At 34.7% G+C, this 24922-nt stretch overlaps 1 protein-coding gene across 1 annotated transcript in view; it reads right to left on the reverse strand.

Annotated features, from left to right (window-relative positions):
• Positions 1-589: 589 nt before the first annotated feature.
• Positions 590-24922, reverse strand: part of LOC106709943 — a 98141-nt gene continuing 73808 nt past the window's right edge. The window contains exons 3-13 of the mRNA XM_014501874.2: positions 8648-8786; positions 8501-8565; positions 8262-8400; positions 4306-4418; positions 2852-2986; positions 2471-2605; positions 2053-2278; positions 1705-1850; positions 1327-1620; positions 996-1193; positions 590-799 (exon numbers count right to left, since the gene is read on the reverse strand). Coding sequence (XP_014357360.2) covers positions 702-799; positions 996-1193; positions 1327-1620; positions 1705-1850; positions 2053-2278; positions 2471-2605; positions 2852-2986; positions 4306-4418; positions 8262-8400; positions 8501-8565; positions 8648-8786 — 1688 coding nt within the window. The 3' untranslated portion in view covers positions 590-701. The remainder of the gene's footprint in view (positions 800-995; positions 1194-1326; positions 1621-1704; positions 1851-2052; positions 2279-2470; positions 2606-2851; positions 2987-4305; positions 4419-8261; positions 8401-8500; positions 8566-8647; positions 8787-24922) is intronic.

Here is a 24922-nt window from a genome sequence, read left to right on the forward strand (position 1 = left end):
CAATTATTTATCATAGATAGCATAAAATACATTTTAATCGAATCAGCGGAAAAAGCAAAATATAAATCGTAAAATTTACATTAAAACAATCTGTATATTCAGTGTCGTCTAATTCTGAGACAACAATCACATTTCACAACCATTTGCACCAATTTTCTGTCAACTGTTGCATAAAGTATGAGTTATTATAGTGCCATAGACAATTCAATATGGCAACACTACGCAGAAATTGATTTCAAGTTTGATTACTAAATTCAGTTTCATTAAAAAAAAGTATTTAGAGAGTAGAAATCCATAATTATAAATTATATTTCATATCGTAAGTTGTTTTTATTCACAAAAAATACGTAAAGTAGATAATATATGTTTTGTTTTAAAACGTGTGTTGCGTATTGTTGATATAAATGCATAAATATTTTCGCAGAAACATACCTAATGTGCTTATCTACTTATTTTTTATGATTTCTTGAAGCCAATCGGTCTATTTATATATTTAAGATTACAACAAGATATACATACAATTTTTAAATAAGGCATTTAACTTTTTTTTTTACATAAAAAAATTGATCAAATGTCTTTACATTCTGGCTGCAAATTTTAAATCAATTTAAAGGAAAATGTTTTACAATACAAATAAAAATAAAACTTGTTATGTTGCAACGACTATGTGTTCAAAATGTAAGTAACGTCAGTATTGTGAATCACCTCCTTGTGATAAGCAGCAATACTAATGTTGATAAGAACAGTGCGGTACACAGCCGCGCTGTCGGCTGACTGTTGGGTACATCTTGACATTCTCCTGGGGAAATAATGACGCGAATTAGTTTTATTGTCTGTACACTGAAAATGGAATGCAGACTGTGCTCCGCCTAATTCATAATAGGCTTCGCTTCGGTTTCGTGTCGTTTTCGCGGCAACTTGATAGAGTTATAAATGAATATAAATGTACGAGTGGTGGTGTGTTGTCCAGTGAGGTGTAAGACATGTGCACGTACCGGCAGGTGCTGCGCCGAGCGCGTGCGGCGCGGGACTGCGGTCGCAGTTGTCGGCGGAGCGCGCCAGCAGCCGGCCGCCCGCCGCGTCCTCGCGCGACACGAAGCAGTAGCGGCGCGCGGCCGTACTGCGCCGCGTCACCGGCGTCGCCACCACGAACGATAACCCATTCTCGTACCACCCGCCGTGACACGTGTACGCTGCACAAAATAGTACACTTACAAATAATAACTCTTCTTTCGACCATGTGGCTAAATGAAGTTTTATGTGAAAATGAACATTTTATGAGATAAGGAATGGTTTTCTTTTGGAAAAATGATCACATAATTGTACCTGTGACCATGTCTTTGTTCTCGCACGCGGAGTAGAACTCCATGTTTTTGGGCGAGTTGCAGCCGACCTCGAGGCGGTGGTAGTCGGCGCCGGCGCAGGCGGGGTCGGCTTCCGCCTGTCGCCGGCTGCGCAGCAAGTGCGCCTCCGACGCGTTCCGCACGCTGAAGCTCGCCAGCCCGCTGTAGTTCTCTCGCCCTCCCCTGTCAGGAGATGATCGCGCGGTCCTCTGATGCCGGTGACTTTGTATACTATACTTACCGGAGTATGGACAAACTTTCGATTCAGGGTTGCTAGCTGAAAATACATTTTCATAATTTAAAAAAAATGTTCCAGATCTTTAACATGCATATTTAAGTCATTTAATATGGTAGTACTCACCGACTAGCGTGACGTATGGCGCGGTGACGGCGTTGAAGTGGTGCGGCGAGCAGGCGTCGTCGGGGCGCGAGGCGGGGGCGCCGCGCTGCAGCTCCGCCAGCTGCGCGTCACGTCGGTACAGCACCACGCACACGTACCGCGACACGCTGACAACACAAACACGTCACACGTCACGCTGACAACACACACGTGACACGTCGACTATCCGTTAATTAAGGAGAACATACAGTTGACTGCGATAGCCAAATACATTGTAGTACAAAATTGAAATCTCAACGACGTGCCAACTGAAATGGTGCACACAGCGCAGTGACGCGAGGGCGGGCAGGGGAAGGGGACGGGACTCACCAGTGGTGCTGCCAGTGCGCGACGAGGGCGACAGAGTTGCCGCTGGGCGAGCTGGCCTTGACGCTGACGCAGTAGACCTTGTCGTCGGCGCCGGCGCCGGTGCGGTTGGCGATGCGCAGCGTGTTGTTGCGGGAGTGGAACGTGTAGTTGGTGCCGAAGTCGAGCGTGTGCCACGTCGACGATGACGTCATCCACGCCGGGAACTGGCAGCTGAAGCGCACCGACACTGAAACACAAGAAGACATTTATGAATACATCGGTATTTGATTCTTTTTATAGAAGAAAGCGCCAAAAGACAAAGACCCTTCCTTTATTTCTTCACTTGATGCAGAAACAATGAAAGGGTTACGTAAGGAAGAGTCATATACTTTTATCCCTCATTAAACGTAATGCAGAAAAAATCATATCAAGGGTATACCTCTCTTAAGCGCCATAGTTCTGGAACCTTCTGTGGCGCTGAATAGTCCGTTGCAGGTGGCGTCCCCCGACTGCGCCACGCGGTACTCCACCCCGCCCGCCGCTGTTGGACTTTCCTTCATGGGAATACTGGAACCTGGAATGCACAATAAAATAAAATTACAATTTTATATAATTTGTTAGCGCTCGTTATAGAAATCTGTCTATAAAGTCGTTTTCTAGTTTTTTTTTTAATTTACTTGGTATTACAATGTGTCTTGATTTTAGCTTCTAAATAAAACGTTTTTTTAACGCTATCTTATGAACTACCAGATTTAAAGAATATTTTCACATTGTCAAGAAAATTCAAAGTAATGTAAGTTTAACAAACGTAGACTGTTACCAATGCCGCTGGTCTTCTCGTAGACGAAGCAGCGGTATCGGTCCTCGTTGGTGGTGGCGTGTCCGTGATGCAGCTTTCCCACCAGGAAACGTAGGCTGCCTTCCTTCCACGTCGCCAGGCACTCCAGCTCTTCCACTGCAACACGACGAAACTCTTAATTAGGATGGGTTTTAGGTGGCGAGGTGCATCCACAAAAAATCGTATTTTAAGACAGTAATCAAACGGTCAATTAATTTCGGAATAGGATATTTTTAAGAAAATGGATACAATTCGTTAACAATTAATAATGCATCAGTTGACAGTCTGTACTCATTAGTATAACGGGAACTGCTAATAATGCCCCTGTCGCTGTCGCGGATATCTTATTGTTTCGATAATAAACTTGAAGGTGTTTCTGCGGTGAGCGGTATAGCTGAAACTTTAGCGCTAGTTATTGCGAAGACGAGAATAGAGCGGGTAGTTTGCGAATGTACGCCGTCGAGACAGACTGACGTACAAATAAAAGTTTTATGTGAGCCGGCGGCGACGTAAAGGGGGAGCGTTTGAACGCCAACGAGCCAACTATTGTCTTGATAATGAAAGATGGGGACTCCTTTTGCCGCGGATTTTTGTTTTTATCATTACGACTGAGATGTCTATCTTTTGACGTGGTCTTTTACTTTTTTGTGAAGTTTCGTCTCAAGGTCTAGGAAGAAGTGTTTTAAAATATTAAAATTATACGAAATACCTATTTGTTCAAACATATCATCCAACTACCGTTTATTTAAGGGACGCTTATAATCATTTCTACTACTCTGAATAACGATCGTTTGTATTTGGTTGGGAACAAAGGAATTAGGTGCTACTATTAATGTTTACGCAAATCACGAGGCGTCCCCTTAACGCGTCTATTTTAATGCGTCCACTAAATCTAAAACAATAGTTGACACCTCTGTGGCCGGGGCGACGGCGACAGAGGCGGCGGCGGTCCATTTGTAGCTAATTCCCGGAGATCGGCTTTTGTTAGGTGCAGTTTCGAGTGCTTTTGTTTCCAATACTCGTGTGAGCCAAGTTAACGCGTTTACTCGTTAATCGGCGGCCGACCGTAAACGATACGGGGATGTTGCGAAACTTGTATGGAAACAGCTATTTCACTGACCTCATTCAGAAATTTAGTGTCCATTCTGTAAATAAATTAAATATGAAATTCATAAAATCATTATGTTTTTCTCTCCGACTCACTGAAGGGAAATGTCATCATACGAATTTCCCTTCCGTTATGACCTTTTATCCTTTAGCATACCAATATCAACCGAGATGAGTCATTTAATTTATATTTCTTTTCCGGAGTATCACAACGACGTACACTAATGATTTTATGCATATTTTTGCTCAATATAATCTAGTTCTCGGATTGAGTAACATCCGTTTTATCGGTGATATGTGAGTAATGATTGGAGGGCGGCGATATTTACCTGTGCTCTCTGAGCCGTAGACGTCGGGGCAAGCCTGGTAGTTTAGCAGGAGGCGAGACTCTTCCGTGCAGCTCTCTATTGATGAAACCGGGCTCTTGCAGTCGCCGTGACCTCTGCAATGTTATAAATCACATTATTATTACGTGAAGTCTAGAATCTTTTCCAGTAATACTAAAATATTTATAAAGCACCCTTTCTTATTTGATACTATAAAAGAAATTCTAATAAATCACGTTCTCGGTAAGGAAAGTTAATTAGTTAGTTATTGTAGAATACAAACTCAGTTACACTTTATTCCTAACTATTATTTTCACCAGTCACAATAATGTATGTAACAATTGCTTTGAATAAGTGCTTCCTGACGAGAAAGTACTAAACCCAACCACAGTCTTTATATCCTATAATATAAAGTTTATAGCACGTAAAAGCTCTTTGACTCCGTATAATTAAATCTTAAAAGTTGCCTTTGTCTCCGTGGTCAAATTGATAATTAAGATGGACGTGAAAACTAACGAAAATAAAGAGCTGTCTTTATTTCCGACATGAAATTGCCTGCAGACGTGTCAACCTGCCTAATTGCATGGCGCAGACGAGAGTAGGGTGACCATAAGGTATTTAAGAACTACATATTTAGATTAGATTTTGGCTGTTTTCTATATGATTCAAGCGCTAATAGTAATATTTCTAAATTAGATAAAATTCAAAATCAAGCTATGCGCATTATTGGTGGATTTATCAAAACAACACCCATCCATGTAATGGAAAGTGAGTTATGCATAGTACCATTATTTTTAAGAAGAAAAATGTTAGGATATAAGTATTGCTTAAAATGTAAATCGACATCTAATAACACTACAATTGAACTACTATGTAAATTAAGCAATTTGTGCCAGTTAAGCTATTGGAGAAAAAAAAAGAAACCTCTTTTAGTTGTAATTTACGATGAAATCAAAATAATTAGAACATACTTTTCAGAACAACTTCCTTTGTTTTGTCTAAATACATGGGTATCTAGTATTAACCAAACACATGTAATAAAACCTTTTTTAGATTGTTTGAATAATGCTAAAAGATTCCAGGAGATTAATTCATTAAAATCAAATGTTGAAACAGAGCTAAATAATAAATACGCGGAATGGCAGAAAATGTATACTGATGGCTCTAAAGGTTCAAATAGTTTAGGTGCAGCTTACTCGTATCCATGTTTAGAACAAAAATGTTTATTAAAAATTTTAAATCCCATCACAATAATGTCTGCAGAAATGGTTGCTATACTAGAAGCTTTGAAATATGCGAATGATATTAACTTAGTAAAAGTAGTCATTATAACCGATAGCAGAAGTGCGCTTCAACACATTGCTCGATGCACCTCTGGAGTCAGAGGAGTATCGATAGCATATTCCATTCTAGATGAAATTTTAAAATTTCAAACAAGTAACCGAAGCGTAGTACTTCAATGGGCACCTTCACATATCGGTTTAAAAGGCAATGAAACAGTAGACACTTTAGCCAAACTGGCAGTTTCAGATGGAACAGAGTATGACATACTCCCAGATCACTCTGAAGTATTGTCCCACTACAAAAGATTATGTTTTACACTTTGGCAAGAACATTATGATCGCAGGTCAAAGGAGAAGGGTATTTGGTACAAAACCATCCAGAGTCGACCACCTCAAATCCCTTGGTTTGACAGGTGTCGTTTAGGCAGGTCATTGGTTGTTTTAACTCTTCGCCTTCGTTCTGGACATATACCGTGTGCCAAGTTTGCTTTTCTAATGAAAACAATTCAATCACCTAACTGTGAATCATGCGGCGTGATCCAAGATGTGCAACACGTACTTGCTGAGTGTTTCGTGAACGAAGAGGAGAGAAAAGAATTATTTAGAAAGCACAATTTGTCGAGACTCAATGTTGGCGAACTTCTGTGTGCCTTGGCCCAACCATTGTCGGACCTAGCAGACGGAGTCCGCAGCATGGTGTTGAAGGCCTTATAAAATTGTAAATACTTTTTCTTGTTATCATTATTTGCTTTTATTTGTTGTTGTTATTTTCTTGTAAATGTATGTGTAATGATATTCTAAGTTGTTTTCTATGGGACTGACATGTTCATATGAACCAAAGTCCCTATAAAAATAAAGAGAAAAAAAAAAAAAAAAGAACTACATATTTTAAACTTTTATTCTTCAACACGACTTATTCTTTAGACAAAATACTTCGTTATATAAACATTTACAATTTAATTACTTGTTTTAATTTGTTATTGCAGATTGTCTTCGAAGAATGTAATTCGAGGTATAAAAAAAGTTGCACCAACTGGACCTATAAACAACTGTCTTTTTTAAATACTGAAAAAATTAAAATAAAAACAAATCTATAAAATCAATTGAATTATTAAACAATTAAGAATTCTGTAATATTCCTAGTTCGTTAAGAATTGTGTACACCCTACACAGTGATATGGTAAAAAGCGGGAGAGTCCAGACACGCGTCAACAGCGTCACGAATCATTGCAGTCGATCAGTAATGAGTTTTTAATTTAAATTGATGTTAAACGTCTGACAGCGATGCGCGTGACAAGACAGGTAACCCTTATGTGTTCACTTTGATGTCATTCAACCTTAATTAAGTTTTTATCAACGCTGTATTTTCTTACATTTTTATCATTGTTAATCTCTAGATAAACGTGCCAACATCTTCAATGTAAACATTTTCCAGTGTCATTATATATGTATCAAAGCATATTGTGACCTACGTTTTTAAAAGAAAATTGAGAGCGGTAATAATATGTTTATGTACGTGTGTTTCAACAGTGAGAACCCCCGGATAGGATGTTTCGCAACTGCATATGATAGGTTGTTTATGTGACTGTAGTGATGTCCTTTGTTTGTACTGAAATACTGAACAATATTTAATCACATTTAGAGATGTCTGTCTGTCTATAACAATTTGTATTATAACATCATAGTTTTATTTTGAAACTAACCGTCCTACTTTTTGTATATTTGTGTTAACAGATATATGGATTTACTAATTCTTACAAGGATAGCTAATTAATTAAAGGATAAATGTCAGTCGCGTCTAGTGCAGTGTAGTACAAGGTAAAACAACACCATATTTTGTACATAAAATACCTGATTTTAGCAGTAATAGTAGTTAAGAATATTTTATTCATAAAGATATATTTAAGTAATCTTTAAGTCGTCTGAACTCATTGTGTAGACCATATTTGGAGTATCGCCGACTTAGCGGTCAAACCAAAGTTTGCATAGTAATTTACGAAAAAACTTCTGCCTACTTCACTTTTCAGGGATTTATTTTGCGGATCTTAGATTAGCGGAGGATTAGTCTAACTGCTTAATTCTAATGTCTAAATAAAAAAATAAGGGGAAATTTAATTAGATAAAAAATCTAAAAGTGCAAAAAATTCAGAGTTTAGTTTAGCAATCTAATATTTATCGTATAAATATGATAGAAGCGAAAATATAATGTTATATGGTTTAGTTGTAACCCGTTCCACATCCCTATTACGAGTAGTGCCCGAGCGTCAGCGCCGGAGACTGCGCCTTCCGTTCCCAATGAATAAGACGTAACCTGACAGTTTTATATTGCTGCGGCGAACTAATGGTGAACCAAAGTCCGACGTCCCAAACCAATTTATTAATTTGTCTGTTTTTGTCCGACAGTTGGCGCTGCCCTAAATGTACGGTTACTATTTTCTTTGTATCGACATGTTGTCGGTTTCGTATTTATAAAGCGATGAAATGTTTGCTCGGCTTGGACTTGACATGTTAAAACGAACGTACCACGACGTATTATATTATGTTCATTTTAAAAAACAATTTTTAGATTTAATTTTTCTTATGATGAAGGAATAATATAGATTGGAAATGGTACAGGACTTCACATTCTTTGGGTTTAGCTACTTATAAATAAGTTAACGGTTAGTGAAATATTACCTGTTGTATGTGAAAGAGAAAGGTCCCTTAAGAGGGCAGTCGACAGGAGCGGCGGCCTCGCGGAACATGGAGTAGAGCAGCGCATCTCCCGTGATCAGCGAGCATAGGTGCGGCAGAGCGTCGCGCCGGTGGCAGAATGCTGCGAGTAGTGCCAACATTACAAACTGAACGCGCAACATGAAGTACATGAGTTTTGAAGGAACTCTAATTCGATTTATAATCAAATTTGTATAACTCACTCTCTTTGTACTGCAAAACATTGATGTGTTTTTCGTGCATGACCACGCAACGGTAGCAGCCTTTCCTGGAACAAACATTTCTTTGTATTAGTAACAGTTTTAAATAGGAGTTTATGAAATAAAAAAGCTGTTTTGTATAAGACTTACTCGTCAACTATAAGAAATTTGTCGCCTTCTGATGACAGACACCTGCCCTTGTTGGAGAGACGATCGCCCTCGATCAGGATAGGCTGGATGACACCCGATTGGAACCACCGGCCTTGCCACCGCGCCGGAAAAGCACAACCTGCGTAGATAAAACGTATTTATTAATTCATTTGTTTCGATAGAAACACCTTAGTCTAAATCGTTAATTGACATAGGCTTTGTAAATAAATATTAAAGTTTAACAAATAAGTCGTAGCCTGAAAGTGGTTCACGAATAACTGATGGCATCACTGATATCCATAGAAAATGTGTGGGTACCCGCATTTTTCATGTAATGAAAACATGAAATATTCAGGGCGGGCGGGCTCGTGCTGAAAGCCTTCTAACAATTGATGACGCCGCGTAATGACTGCCTCCGGACAGGTGTTTCAGGGCATGGCTTAATGTACAAAAACATAAACAAATACTATATAATATACTATACTATACTAATATTTCTGCTTAATATGGCCAGCTCTAAGAAAGGAGGAATACTTTTAGTATGAGAATTCGTAATTTATGTATACAAAATTTATATAATCTTCAAAAATATTCATGTATGTATTTAACACTGAAAAAAAAATGCTTTAGTATTTTTTGAAAAAAAAAAGTTTACTGTAAATTGAAAAAAAATATGTAAAAACATCAGAAACGAGATCCATTTGCCGTTCGACCGTGAATCCGTGAAGCCGACTATTTGCCCATTCGAGCAATTTATAATTCAGAATTACAAGTCTACGTAGCTTCGAATGAATTACACAAGCGCCCCCTACCCCGTACCGTCGAAAACGAAATACAACGTTTATTTTTGAGTTCATCGGAACGCTCGCCGTGTCATTGGAATTCGTTAGCGATCTCTTACTTTTATTTGAGATTTGGTTCAGCGCCAGAAACTGCCAACCTTTGTGAGTCTCTCATTGCGTTACAGAATATAGAGTTATATATTCAAACAAACTTTAGAATAACTAAAAGCTGTATTACATATTTAAAAAGATTTTTTTTAATACTTATTTAAATTAATATTCCAAATGTTAAGTTTTTTTTTAATACTATTTTATGACTTTACTAACTTTATCGAATCATTTTGATACATTATATTTGAATATCTTTCTCGTTTATAAAGAACTGTGTCAACTTTAATGAATACTGTCTCTTGCAAGCTTTGAAATGCAGTTTCAATTTATAGAAACATCAAAACTTATGATGTTCGGTTGCGGTTTTCAGACGATTTGTTATTAAACTGAAATACAAATATCAAAGTGAAATGAATTTTACAATAAACGATTTTTTTTCTAAAACTTACTTATTATTTTAAAATAAATTAACGTTTGTAAAAGTACATAATGGCCTAACTAATAAAGACCAATTTTTCCAACGTATTCTTAAACACTAAGACCATTTCAACTAAGCGTCTTGACGCGTGTGACTATCATTTATTTATGAAGCAGACGCGATAGCTCCAGTGACCAGACTCCTCTTTGAAAGTCGCGTGTTATATGCAGCTTTGCGTTTAGTGGAAAAAAGCATTAAATGGAAAAATTCATATGTTTTCCAACTTGTCGCGCACAGCATCGTGTATCGTCAGCTAGGACACTGGCTTGTAAGTTTCATCAACAGATGGCGTAACGAGCAAAGCGACAACGCACTGCGCGATAACATTTGGTAATTTGGTAAAGTGCATCCAGACATTACCACTCATGGAGGTAAAATGGCGTCATTACATAAAACTCGAGTTCAAGCATTTCTTATAGCATTTTATATATGTAAAGCAATTTGTATACGATCATTATGATTTTACAAGCCACTTCGGAGTTATTATGTTGAATATTTTGATGTATAAAATATTATACAAAATGCAGATAACAGAAAAATAAGATATCTTGTGATGTGCGGTATCATAAAATTATATGATGCTGAAGATAGTGCCTTAAAATTAACATAACATACTTATGGTATAAAGGTTTTATATAATATATTGAGAAATTACTCGATTCGAATACCAAAAATTCAGCGGTAAAGTTTTAAATTAATTATTTCTTATTGTTATTTGATTTCATTCTATAACTCGAATATTACTGAATCAATTATAAAGAACCATTATAAAGTAACATTATGACTGACTTACATATAGCTTTATTTATTATAACTAAAATTTAGTAGAAATGAATAAACAGCGTATTTCTAAACGCTTTTTTTGTTTAAATATTAATTCTTATCTAAATAAAGGATAACGTTATCAGAGGAATTTAATATTGATTAAAATTAATCATTACAGTAGGTATAAATATATATATATATATATATATATATATATATATGACAAATAGTTCAGAATATTATTACGATTATAAGCATTAAGTGTAATCAAAAAATCAGTACAGGGACCGAGCGCGTTTGTGTTTACAAGATTTTTACTTCCTTCATAAATGGGATATCAACAGGAAAGGTAAAACTCTTTGTCAGCCGGTGAAAGCCGGGGCTGGTCGCATATATCTAATAATCATTAAGATAACGTCAGAGGACTGGACCGAGTCTACACGTTCAGGTTCGATGCCCGTCATATAGCAATGTGATTTTCGATTTATGAATTTACGACGATGGTTAACATATGTTTCAAGTCAACTAACCCGTACTGGGCCAGCGTGGTTGACCAGCCCTTCGGTGGTAACCTCTACCTCCAGATAAAGACGATGGCGACTAAGATTTGTTGCAAATCGTATGTTTATAAATGATTTTATTGTTTACAAACTATGTTCATCAATCATGAATGTTGATATCTGGACCCATATCTACTGTTAACTGACAACGTCACTTGCTACGAATAATGGAAGCGTTTAATTAACTGTTCCACAAGATTTTGATATTTGCGATGTTGTTATTACTACATGAACTAACGATTTAAGTGTAATGTAGCTTTAGATAAAGCGGTAAGCTAATATAAAGAGATGAGATAATGTTGTAATGATAATCTAAGCATAGTTTATGTATTTTAAAAATTTGTTGTCAATTTAAAAAAAAACTTAAATCTTATTGACGATGTATTACAATCTGATGGTTATAAATAATATTTTTTCGTAAAACATAAAACAAATACATAATAGCATATGTTACATAACTTTTGCAGTCGAGATTTTCTAAAAATAGAGTCTGTGAAAACTCGTTTCGTAGTAACGTATTCGCAATGAACAGTTCCTTAGGCCGTGATTACGGCGTGAAATATTACGCTATTGTTGTACTGAAAGAATAATCTAAGCTTGAGGACATGCAGAAACGACTTTATTAAAATTTAAAAAGAAAGAGCACACAAATACATAGATAGAATTTATGAAAGTGTAGTTTTGGTTTAATTCATAATATTCTTCTTGAATGTAAAAGGAAAATTTGTTTTCAGAGTATTTTCTATAGCTATCCAAGCTTTCAGAAAGCGAATTTCAATTGGCTTCTTCGAATTGGATGCTTTAGTAAACCATTAGAACTCGAAGAGTAAGCATCGGAAGTCTTATAGCCCACTAGATGGCGGGGTCGTCGGTGAGGATGGTTCGGGGTCATTTTTATTCATGGACTGCAAGGGGCCGTGGAGTGCAGCGTGTCCATTGTGCGGTAATCGCCGGCATTATTGCCTCCGATATTGCCGCTAACAGCCTGACAATGGGACTCGACTCTACCGTTTATGCCTGGCCCTGTTGAAATGAGAGTTTCCCTTAGGGCTGTCGAATGTAGTCCAGCAAATTACGACTGCGACTCGAGTACAAAACTATCGAGATTACCTCGCTTACTAGAATAAAGCGTGACAATCTTATTCTTTTTTAATAAATGAGTACAATTTGTTTTGTATAAGATAAAAACAATTCGTATACGAGTTAAAGCGTTCGATCGATAGGCTGTCGGATATTAACTCATGCGTCAAACGCCTTTAATTAAATTAAATTATAATATTGTCAGGAAAAAACATAAAATATAAGGTTATTGAATTAAAGTTAAGGCAATTGTAGTTAGCAAAATAATGATGCTAACAGTTTAATTTCTTTCTTGTCTATCTTGTTTCTGCCTTGGAAATCATTGGTGTCTTTAATAGCAGACAACCCTGGCTGGTTGCTAAGCGATTAGAAGGGTATTGGCCCTCTTGTTACATGATATCGAGAATGAAAGAGACAGTAATATCATAATAGTAACTTTTAAAGTTACATTGTATGAGTTACAATTGAATGAATGGAATTATCTTATAAGAAGGTTATTGAAAAGGAAAAAGTTCTTGAATGTTCATAACTGATTTAAAATTAAAAAAATAATTTTCAAGTCGTACACAAAATGTAATATTTTCCGTACAAAATCTTACTGCAAATAATAAATGAAAATGCCTGAAGAAAACCTAATACTGTACGATGGTAGACGCCAACCAGGCTCGGTTCACAAGACACATTGTCTATCTCAAATTTAAAATTCATGAGGCCTCCTAGTGTCGAGTTTTTGCACTTTCCACTGACCTGGACTGAAGAGAAATAGACTAGCTAAGGGAATATAAAACTATGCTTTGTCCTGGCGAACGAGATTGGAATTTTTTTCTTAAGGTTAATATACTTGCCTCGAGGTTATTAGACACACTTTTATTGGCTTTAAGGCTTTTAATTTAAGGAATAAGCTGGCTAATTATTAGTAGACTCATCGTTGGTTTCTGAGACCAAAATCACTGCATAAAATATATTGTTATCTCAGTTTTGTCAAAGATAATGAGAGGGATGATGGTATGTTATATACAGGAATTTTTGTCTTAGAAATCTACGATTAGTTTAGCGATGTCTGATGGAGAAATTATTTCGTAATATTTATGGTGGGTTATTGGCCACTATTTTAAACTAATAATAAGTGAATATGTGTTATTTTTTATAGCCACGTAGTTATATGGTGTCGTCGTAATTTTGACGTTACGTGAGTTATAATGAAAATGTACAAAATTATTATACTATAATATTATAATTATTTAATATAATATGTCAGTTTTTTCAGAGAAAACCATAGAGATTATATACAGGTGTTTTATAATTATCGATAGTGGAAATTTGCAGAAATAACAATTTAATACGTCTTTATTCGTGTACACTGTTATGCTAATGTTTTAGAAGAGTATTTTAACTTTTGAAAATTACAACTTGTTTGCATAATAATAAAATGTTTTTAATATAAACAAAGGGCACGACGTTGCGTGATAATTACGTCGCTACTACATGAACAGATAAAAAATTCAATTGCCATTTTTTTAATGCACCGTAGAATCAAGGTTGTCACTTTAAATTATACTAATACTAATATTATACGACTAAATGCGAATGATTTGATGGATGGATGGATGTTTGTTTGAATATATCTCCAGAACGTCTCAACGTATCTCGAAGCAATTTGACATAGATTTAGAACATAGTCTGGAAGAACACATAGGCTATTTTTTTTAATTTCGTGCGGACGGAATTGCGGGCAACAGCCAGTATGAGATAAACAATTTTAAATCGATTTTGTCTTTTTCTTCTAAGGTTTTATAATTTTCATAGATTCCGTGATGAGACGTTTTGAACACGTAAAAATGTTAGCTGAGACAAGATAAAAAAAAATGATTTATTGACAACCGTATTTAAAATCGATGTTACTTCTAACCGTAAAGTAAGGTTGTACTTGTAAACTGCTACTATTATTATGTTAATAAATCAGCGGCCTAACGCTTCTTAAGTGAAATGAAGTAATTAACCTCCGCCGACCGCGTTTGATGGCAACTGTTGGTTGCAAGCTACATTATTAACTATTTTTTTTTTAATTTGAGGATGTTTTTTATTCGATTTTTATTGTAATTATAATACAATATCACTTTAGAAATGTAATTTATATGGTAGCTTAATTTATTTCAAACTAGCTTTTACCCGCGACTCCGTCCGCGCGGAATAAAAAATAGAAAACGGTGTAAAAATTATCGTATGTCCTTTTCCTGGTTCTTAGCTACCTGCCCACCAATTTTCAGTCAAATCGATTCAGCAGTTCTTGAGTTATAAATAGTGTAACTAACACGACTTTCTTTTATATATACATATATAGATATAATAACCCTTTTCTTGTTAGGTCCATTAGTAAAATTATTGATAGATATGCTGGTTTTTCGAAGTGCTTCTTTTTACTATTTTAATCTTTCGATTCCCAAGGTTACAAGTATACGTTAGAACATATACACAACATATATAGAAAATATACTCCTAAACATATAACTGCCAAAACATAAGTACAAAAACAGTGGAAGCTCACGGTTAGAGGTAAATATTTAGCAATATTGTGAGCAATGTTCACTTTATAACATCATAAAGCGTAAGTTTTGGTGCAGTGCGACATTTTTTTAAGATCGGCTGATATGCAAAGTTACAACATGCATAATGTCGCGAGAAATTAACTATGCTAATATTCGATGCGAGGTATTTTTTTTCTAATATTAAACAAGACGTATATTTTTTATTTAAAAAGTTGCCACATGCATTTATCGTATATTTTCTTAAGCAGCTCCTTAATCTTACTAATATTATAAATGTGAATGTTTAGATGGATGGATGGATGGATGGATGTTTGTTAGAAGGTATCTTCGTAACGGCTGAACAGTTCTTGATGTAATTTGGCACAGATTTAGAACATAGTCTGAAAGAACACATAGGCTACTTATTACGTTTTTTTTTGTTGTCGGAGTTGCGGCCGACAGCTAGTAATTCAAATAAATCTATACTAAAGGCGTTATTAGTAACAATTAAAAGAACATTCCTTCCTACTGTAAAATATTTAAGAAAAAAATCTTTAAACTATTTTCTAATAAACAAACGTAACGTCAAAAGACATCGAGAATTTTTGATTTAAATAATCAAATAGGTAATTTATAGTCAAAAAAACTATGATTGATATGTATGTATGTATATGTACTTTATGTATTTACTTTGGCATTTGTATTCAGGTGTTTAAACGTGAAAATAAATCAAATTGAATTTATGCGTTGCGCCGCGAGAATTTAAAACGAATCGATAGTGATTCATAGCGATTTAAATGTTAATGGCGCATATGTTAATGTTACTTTGTAACATTGGAAGAAAACAATGCCAAAGTCGAATAATAATAGATCGTGCCTCATGGATAGCGGAAACAGGACCTACAGTCGATGTATGCAAGAAAATAAAGTCGATAAATTAAATTATGACGAAATATCTAAACTAAAACCTATCTAAATCTCATGGTAATAGTAGCATTATTACATTATTATTATATTACACTAGCTGTCGCCCGCGAATCCGTCCGCGCGCAGTTAAAAAAAACTTAATAGAGGTATTAAAAAAAAAATTAGTCGAATTGATAACCTCCTTCTTTTTGAAGTCGGCTAAAAATAGATTGTAGCCGATTCTCAAACCTACTGAATATGAATATAAAATTTCATAACAATCGGTCAAGCCGTTTTGGATGAGTACGGTAACTAATATTGTGACATGGAAATGAACTTATTAATTAATGTATTATACAATGTATATCATAAATCCAAACGAGACAATTTACAAATCTTACTAATATTATAAATGCGAATGTTTGTATGGATGTTTGTATGTTTGAAGGTATCTCCAGAACGGTTCAACGGAACTCCTAGATGTAGGTAGATCAGTCTAGAAGAACACATAGGCTTTTTTTTTTTTTTTTTTATTTCCACGCGGACGGAGTCGCGGGTGACCTAGTAGTAGTAGTTGCTAGTGTTTAAATATTTGTTAATAGCCGCGAATGCCAAATGTTTAATAAAATGTCATCGAAAAGAAATTACTTTAGTGAGACAAATGCGAACAGATATAATTACGTCACGTCATGTATACGAGTATATAGTGTCACAAATAATCTAAGCAGATTATTTGTTAAACGTTAAAATTCTATGAAGTTTTTGTGGATAATCATTTTTGTGGATGTTAAAGCAGCACACAGAAGACATGCGTGAAGTCCACTTCCACGTTTCACGCAATTCCGCGTTTCGTCTGATGAGTGTGGTGCCAGAGGCCTAATTTTAGTCCACGTTCGAGGATTTGACGGAGCAGGGGGGCTTCTCGATCAAAGTTAGGCGACGTATCTGGAATTACGGATGTCTATGGACAATGGTCACTTCGCTTTTTAGGCGGACTCAGGTGACCGTTTTCTCGTTTGCCACCTTATGATATAAAAAAGCAAAGCTTGGTACTAGATACTAGCTAATGGTTACTAAGAATAATTTTGGTTTTTAGGCAACGTTTCGTTGTTCCGGAAATAAGTAAAACAACACTGCAATTACTCTCGTAACCCAGAGTTTTATTTAGGTAGTGATTACAGAGTTCCATTTGGCGCTGTCTTCCACACCTCTCAAGCCTTTTCGAAGTTTAAAAGATGATCGTAATGCGTAAATATGAATGCGTAATATATGTGTTTAATAATGAAGTTACAAGAAAGTAAATTTAAAAAAGCTTCATAAATAAAATAAAAAAATATTACTGTGCTACCATTTATATCTTGAACATAAAATGTATGTTATAACACAACTGTGTAAACCAAAAGCCACATAAAATAAGAATTTCATTTAATTTCGTAACGTGTTAATTTAAACAAACAAAGCATTTTGAACACCCTGTAGCGTGGCTTGTCACGCGCTAGTTAATTACTACATATTTAAAATGAAATCCAACGTGCACTAATTACGAACTAATTTAAACACGCGCGCAAGTTTGTTGTTTATTTTATTTGTTTTAACTCACTTCATTATTAGGTTACATCCGTATTAAATTATTACAGATGCAAAGTAGGTATGTCTAAAACTGCTGATTTATTTGTTGTAATTTCACGCTGAATTCACAGTATGTACATACATGACTTTTGAAACAAAGTAGTTAACTTTTCTATTATTTAACAGACCGAGTATTTTGTGTTTTTAATTCGTTTATTAAAAATGACTAGTCAAGCATTACTTTGTAAAGCTCATTTTCTGTTTAATTAAAATTGTATTCGGCGATGTAATGAATGAAATTATTGCAACTCTGAATAAATTACTTATTAATGCTATAATTAATCGTCTCGTTTGATATAATATGGTAAAACGTAATTAATTAAACGTGCACTGCAATTGTAATAATTCGAAATGCTTCTTTTATTTCTACTGTATATCCAAGACATAAGGCCTCGGGCAACGTTTCCACAAAGTTTTATCATTTCCTACAATGTTCTTATTGTTTTTTTTTTTTTTAGTTAACAAAGACATTCTCGTTGTAAGTTGCCAGTTCTCGTCTTGAATATTTGTAACGTTACCTAAACTAAGTTACTTGTAATTATTTGATATTTTTTTTAAATCACACCAACAAAAATTATAAGAGATAAGTAATAAAATGAGTTTCATGTGAAAACGGAAATGAGATGTCAATATATCATTTCCGAGACGAAGATTCGATATTCGACAGCAATGTTCATTTGCTGCTTAACTTAAAAACTGTTTCAAACTCAACTTTTGTTCATGTATACATCTACGTTATTATAAACGGAACGTCTTTTGAATGTAAATAATAATTAAACTTTGTCGTATGTAAACTCATCGCCTAATGAAGACAGGAGTGAGGAGTGGGGGTATGTAATGTGTCGTGCAAAGTCGCGTGTCTACATATGTCCGTGCGTCACGCGACCCAAACAGGTGGAGGGAAGTTAACGCGACGCGAGCAACTTGCCTAATTACTCATGAACTGACGGTTATTCATAAACAACGATAAGATATTCACAGTCGACGATATAGTTACGACTTCCACAAAAACAAGAAAACGCTTTAACACAATGGCAAAGATTTTTCAAAATGATTTTTTTTACATCATGTTCCATTTGCTTACATTTCATTACTTTGTTGTTTCAAAACATTATTGTTTAATTCGTCGTGTCGTTGTCGTGTCGTAGAGAAAAAAGCCCTCGCTCGCGCCTCGAGCGTAAATTGTTTAAATCAAGATATAAGACGCAACATTTTGTCGTAGAATCTGTTTTGTCCTTAGCGAGTGTGAGTTTACTTGTTGCTTTTGTTTTTTACTTTCTGTTTTAATGACAGTTATTGTCATTTTTTATCGTTAGCTTTTGTGTGTTTTTTTTACGATTTTTTCCGTTTCAAAACGTTTTTCGGCGATGGAGGCGCTTTGTTTAATGCCTATCATTTGTTAAGTTGGAGATTGGGTACTTTAATGGACATTTCTGATGTATACTTTTAGATAGAGGTCTTTTAATTATTTTTCTTTTATATTGTTGAACACATACTTGTATTAAAAGTAATTATTATCGCTCTGTGTCACAGGCGATAATAATTACTTGCCGCTTGTTATCAAACATGCCCTAAATATTTACCCTGTTTGTTACAACACTGTGTTGTATCACATCGTGTGTATTGGCACACACAAGAAACATATGTGTATTCATATATTTTGATCAGTTAAAAGTTATTTATGTCCAGTTATTTTTTGTATTTCTAGAAATTTCCTCTAAGGATTCACAGGAGCTTCAGTTGTTACAGCGTTCAGATTTTTTAACTTTTCCAGTGTAGAAGTTTTCATAAAAAGATTGAGTAGAGCTGGAGCCTCTACTCTCAAAGCATGAGTACGTGTTTGAGGCTATACGGACAAGACGTTGAAAGCTGCCTCTCAAAATTTGCCCTAACTAAAAGCTCATCACAACTTCTTCGATTTACGAATTAAGTCCTTATTAAAATATTCTGGTTCGCTTCTAGGTCAGTGAAATGTATATTTATAATGTAACATGAACAGCTTGTCGCGTCAAGTGGAGACAAATGTGAAGTTGTCAGTGTGTCTGAATATGAAGTATTTATACAACATTAGCAGTGCGAGATGCGGTGGGGGGATGCGGCGGAGGGTCGCGCGGGTTGCACGCGGGGGGTACACAGGCCGGAGGCTGCGCGGCGCGGCGGGCGCCGGATGCACGTGTAATATTAATCATCTCGCGCCGGGCCCTTTCGGGACGGGGACCCGCTTTAATTTTCTTAAGCGACTGCTTTATGTTTTATACCCAATCTTTGTACGTATGTACTGCACTAGTGATGTCACCCTTATTATTTCGAGACACTTTTTAAAAAAAATTAAAGCTTTTAGGATGTCCACAGGCGTTGGGTTTTTCTAATAGAGCAATAATTAAGTTAGATTGTTGTTTTTCCCACATAAAAACTATTCTGTATTGGTCGCACAACGCGTATATTTTGACTATTAAGTTAAAAATAATCAACTTTTATAGGCTAACATTAGAACGTGCTTCGTATTACAGTTTATGAGCAAAAAGGCGGAAGTCTGTTAAAATGAAAATGCTTTGCTTTCACAATGTTTATAAGAAGTAAGTCGGTAACAGTTCTCTTGCCGAGGCTTTCGATCCGATATATCCCGAGATTCGACATTGAATGGAAATTAATGTGAACCCGAGTTACCAACACCTGACTTTACGAAAGTAGGTCGAAGTTTTCCTTTTTCCTTACAGATGCCTTTTGAGTGCTTTACGCATTAAGCAACGTTTTTTTTGATAAATCGGTCCGTATTTTGATAAACCTCAAATGTAAAATAGTGGTTTCTATTTTGTTTTATTGATATTTTTTCGTGTCTGGGGTAAAATTTCTAGATTTCAATAAAATAAAAAGTATAGGATTTTAGAAACGGTTCGCGTTTTGAGATACAGGTTGTTTTTGTGACAGTATGTTTTTTTAGAGATTTTGGTACTGATAATTTACAATACACTGCATGATTTATAGTACACTCTGTACATACGACGTTCTGCCACAAAATAATACAGCACGGAACATTTGTTACTATGTTACATTTTACAATAGCTACAGCGATACATTAAAAAATGACAAAAAAATCATGAATTTCGAATTTATTTTTTTATTTTAATGAATTGAAATTTAATGAACAAAAGGAATCTGTCTTTCTTAAAATGAAAATGGCAAAGGCAAAGTTGTATTGTAATAAATTTAAATTTCTCTAATTTATCTTGGTTTTGAGGGTCTCATATTATGATGTTGGGGACATTATTTTTATCAGAAATCTGATGGTTTGTATGATTTTTTTTAATAAAATAAATTTACTAACAGTGGGTTTCTAAGATCAAAATCTCTGTATAAATCTTTGACACAACAGACATTCGGTTAATAGGTTGTTCTAATTCCAGATTTAGAAAAAGACCACCCACTAACTGCTCAATTACGTATATTGATTACACCTCGAACGTTGTAATGATAGTGTAATAATTTATAACATATGTTATTTAATGATGGTATAAATTTAGTTTTCCATTTAATAAAAATTAAATATATCAATTTGGTGTAATAGCAGTCAGTTATAAATCATAGGGTAGCGTCAAATATCTCGACCGTCGTTTAAGCCGGAATTCCTATCTCACACTCGCCCCGTCTTACATTGCCTTGGGCATTACGAAATTATTACCAACATATATTTAAATTATTATGTTGAATTATGACCAAACGATGTCTGTATTTAAAAAACAATTAGCGATGAATCAAAATGTAATTAGAGATATAAACTAAGAAATGAATATGTAGATTGTGTGGGTAAAAATTACCTTATTGTAAGTTTTTCTCAGTGTTAGCATGTGTCTTAATCTCAACCAGTTGGATTACTCTTTTTAATTTATTAAATAATAACGTAATCCTACACTACACCAAACATTTATAACTAAAATATTTGAATTTTTCTTACTTCTTTTTTTATATTTAGAAACGTAATCGTCTATTTGTGGCAAGGCCAAAACTTTGCTAATCCTTTCCCCTAGAATGCCCTTGGGGAAACAAGGACATTTCTAAATGGATTAAAATAAAATTTTGAAACAATTAAATAGGGTCGAAATATTTGTACATTTCACAATTAAATTCTATTGAATATTAATTTAAATACACTTTAAGACAAATTGTTGTCAAGTTTTTTTATAATAATATCTTTTTTTACAAATATTGTTGAATACCACAGTTATTTAGACGTACTATTTTCAAGGACTTCCGTGAATGTTCGTGTCTTTCGTATGGTAACAATTTATTGTATATGTATTTGCATGTTTAAACTAGATGAAATATATCAATTTGACGTAATAAAATTGCCGTATAAATCACGGCACGGCTTCGCGTTTCACGTGCTAGGCTGCGACGTAACTTCGAAGCTTAACATTAACTTGAAGTGTTATATGATATGAAATAGTCTTACGTCATAGCTTAAATGAAAATTCTATATAATTTACTTAGAAAATATTAATAATCTCGAATCATTTCGTTAAATTTCCTACAAGGTTAGAGATAAATAACGAATAAAACATTATTTCAGTTTAGTAAAAGGTAACAAATGAGCAAGCGGCCATTTGATATCGCTAAAACAGCGAAGTTGCTGCACATAGACAGTCTAAATGTGGCCACAGAAGTGTAGAAAATCTAAAAAGGAGAAAAGATTCTAAGGGACATTTGGAACAGTTAACTCTTAACTTGCGAAGTATTGATTCCTTTAGCAGTTAAACATTGTGAGAGCAAATCTACTAGCTCCTTTTACTCGTCGTATAAAAGATAAAAATATAGAGGTAGGGAATTTTTTTTAAAGGTAATTCGACCAACTTACGTCAACGTTGGCCTTTTCAACTATTTTATATAGCTAGATAGATTAGACTATAACAGATTTCTATTATAATTTAAAAAGGATTTGATTTCGTGTGCGATGTGCAGAAGCAGAACCATTCCATTTATCTACGGAAATTATATACTCCATTAATTTCCCTTCTGTCGTCAACTATCAGTTGGTCACATTCGTCTCTCTATAGGAAACTGATATTTAATTTTGAATTTAAAATAATATTTGTAATGTTAATTTCTAGTAAATATATAATAGCGGATATAATATTTTAATAGTTGAATAGAATTGAGAATTTAATTTGTGTTTTTTTTTTATTATAAGGTGGCAAACAAGTAAACGGCCACCAGAATTCGCCGGAATAGCGAAGGACCTCTGATTATAGACATCCGGAATTGCTGATCCGTTGCCTATCTTTAATCAAAATAATACAGAAAGACGATGTTTTCTCTGCCTATGCTGCTTTGTTAATTCCGTATTGTCTAGATTCAAATAGCAAATGTTGTTTTGGTGTAAAACAATCTATTTATAAAAATAATTCCCAAATCAATATACAAATGTATTTTCTAGGAACATAATTAATGTTAAAAATGTTTGTGCTTTTAAATACAAAGTTGCGGAATATGGATTTGCTAAAGTATTGTATGGTCACACTTTAGCCTCTCCGGAGATTTCGGGATAATGTATCTCAGGCGTTCGACACTGAATGGAAATTAATGATGGCCTCGAGTTGCGAACACCTGACTTTGTGAAAGTAGGCCGCCATTTTATATTTTTTGCGAAGGCCCTTTGAGTGGTTTACGGTAAGCCGTTTGTCGGTCTAAGAGCCGTTCTGCCAAATGTATTGTTGTATTCTAACCTTAAAATTATTTATAATATCAGAATATTTGATCCTTCAAGATAAGTTTGAGAAATATTTTATTTCTTTATCAATAATAAAAATAGAAATTATTTTATTTTCAGTCAAATCGATTCAGCCGTTCTAGAGTTATAAATAGTGTAACTAACACGACTTTCTTTTATATATATAGATTATAAAGTGTTTCGTTTTTAACACAAGTGGCAGTCATTCTAGAGTTAAAATAAAAATACTGTAATGATGTTCATCATTTCTCTAACGCTCACGGCTATTTAGGTTGTTGTATTTTGAAGTTGTCTTACGTAATGATCTGTTACCACCTACATAAAGGGTGTCATTAAAGTGAGGCGAGTCGAGTATTTTGTTTCTTAAGAAATTCCTTATGGTAAATAAAAAATCTCCTTACAATCAGATCATATATAGAGCTATCTTTGACGTTATAGTTATAATTTTTTAGATCACTCTTTTTTCTAATGATAAAGATTTTCTAATAATCAATTTATTGATTGAAAAATTAATTTAGAAAAGTAACAATGTGTATTTATTACAAATAATAACATTTTAAAAGTATTTCACACCGGTGCTGGCGTGATGCGGCGTTACATGACTTGACGTGACGTTATGTTGTGTTACGCGACGTTAAACAACGTGACGCGGCGTTGATATTGTTCCAGTGATTAATTCAGCTTCAACAGCACGTGCGTTTTATTCAGAAGCGAAATATTCTCGACTCGGTCGCTCTGCTATTGCTTTTGTACGTTTCGAATAAAATCAATCTGTCGACTGGTATTAAGTTGTACAGAGAATCATTTAGTAAAAATCTGTTTTTTTTTTTTTTAATAGAAATGGATGATCCGATTTATGACATCAAGCGATGAGAAGACTCACTATCATGAGAATGCTTCCGTGATAAGTAATTATCAGTATTTTTAATTAAAAAAAAATCAGCTTTACACATTTTATTCTCAGTTTTTTTGTTACGAATTTAAAAGGTTTTTTTAGTTTCTACTAAAACTTTTACAATCCCACAATGTTGCCTTTATGCGGTGATTAAGAAACAAGTCGCATAGAAAGTAACAGCGGTACGTTTTCTACATACACATGTAACAGAGATACAAGGACAAAAAGGATAACACAAAGGAACTGGTTAACAAATCGCGAGTTTGTATAGAACAAAAATCCATTGAGACTTACTGTTAATAAAAAAAATCAAAATTATATCAAATTTAACTCTTAAACTATTAATTAAGATCAAAATGTTCTAAAATAAACTTCCTTTGAAACAATTCGAAACAGTTCTGGTCATGATTTAGAACAACAAATACAATATTCAATTTGTTGGGCGACGACATTCATCAAGGCGGCAGTTTAATTTCCTCCGCGCACCCGACCAATTGCAAATGACGCTGGCGACTACGAGTTAGCTCTTTCTCGCACCACTCCGCAAATTGGACGCGTTGCACTTAGCTAATTATACTTCCGTCTGAAACTCCCACTACGTAATGTTTGTTTTTATACAACTTGTATGTGCCGAATTTAATGCAATTTTACTCTTTAGTCTCCTTTAATGCAGCTCAATTATATAATGGTTACTAAGTTACCCTTAGTGAAGAATTATTATTCAAAACTGACCTCACTCTGAGTGCGGATTAGAGATTTTTTTTCAATCTTTTTAGGTGGGCAAAGGAATGAGTTTAATGTAAGTACACCTAAAAACTT

The sequence above is a fragment of the Papilio machaon genome, chromosome 6, assembly GCF_912999745.1.
Source record: "Papilio machaon chromosome 6, ilPapMach1.1, whole genome shotgun sequence".
Classification (NCBI taxonomy): Eukaryota; Metazoa; Arthropoda; class Insecta; order Lepidoptera; family Papilionidae; genus Papilio; species Papilio machaon.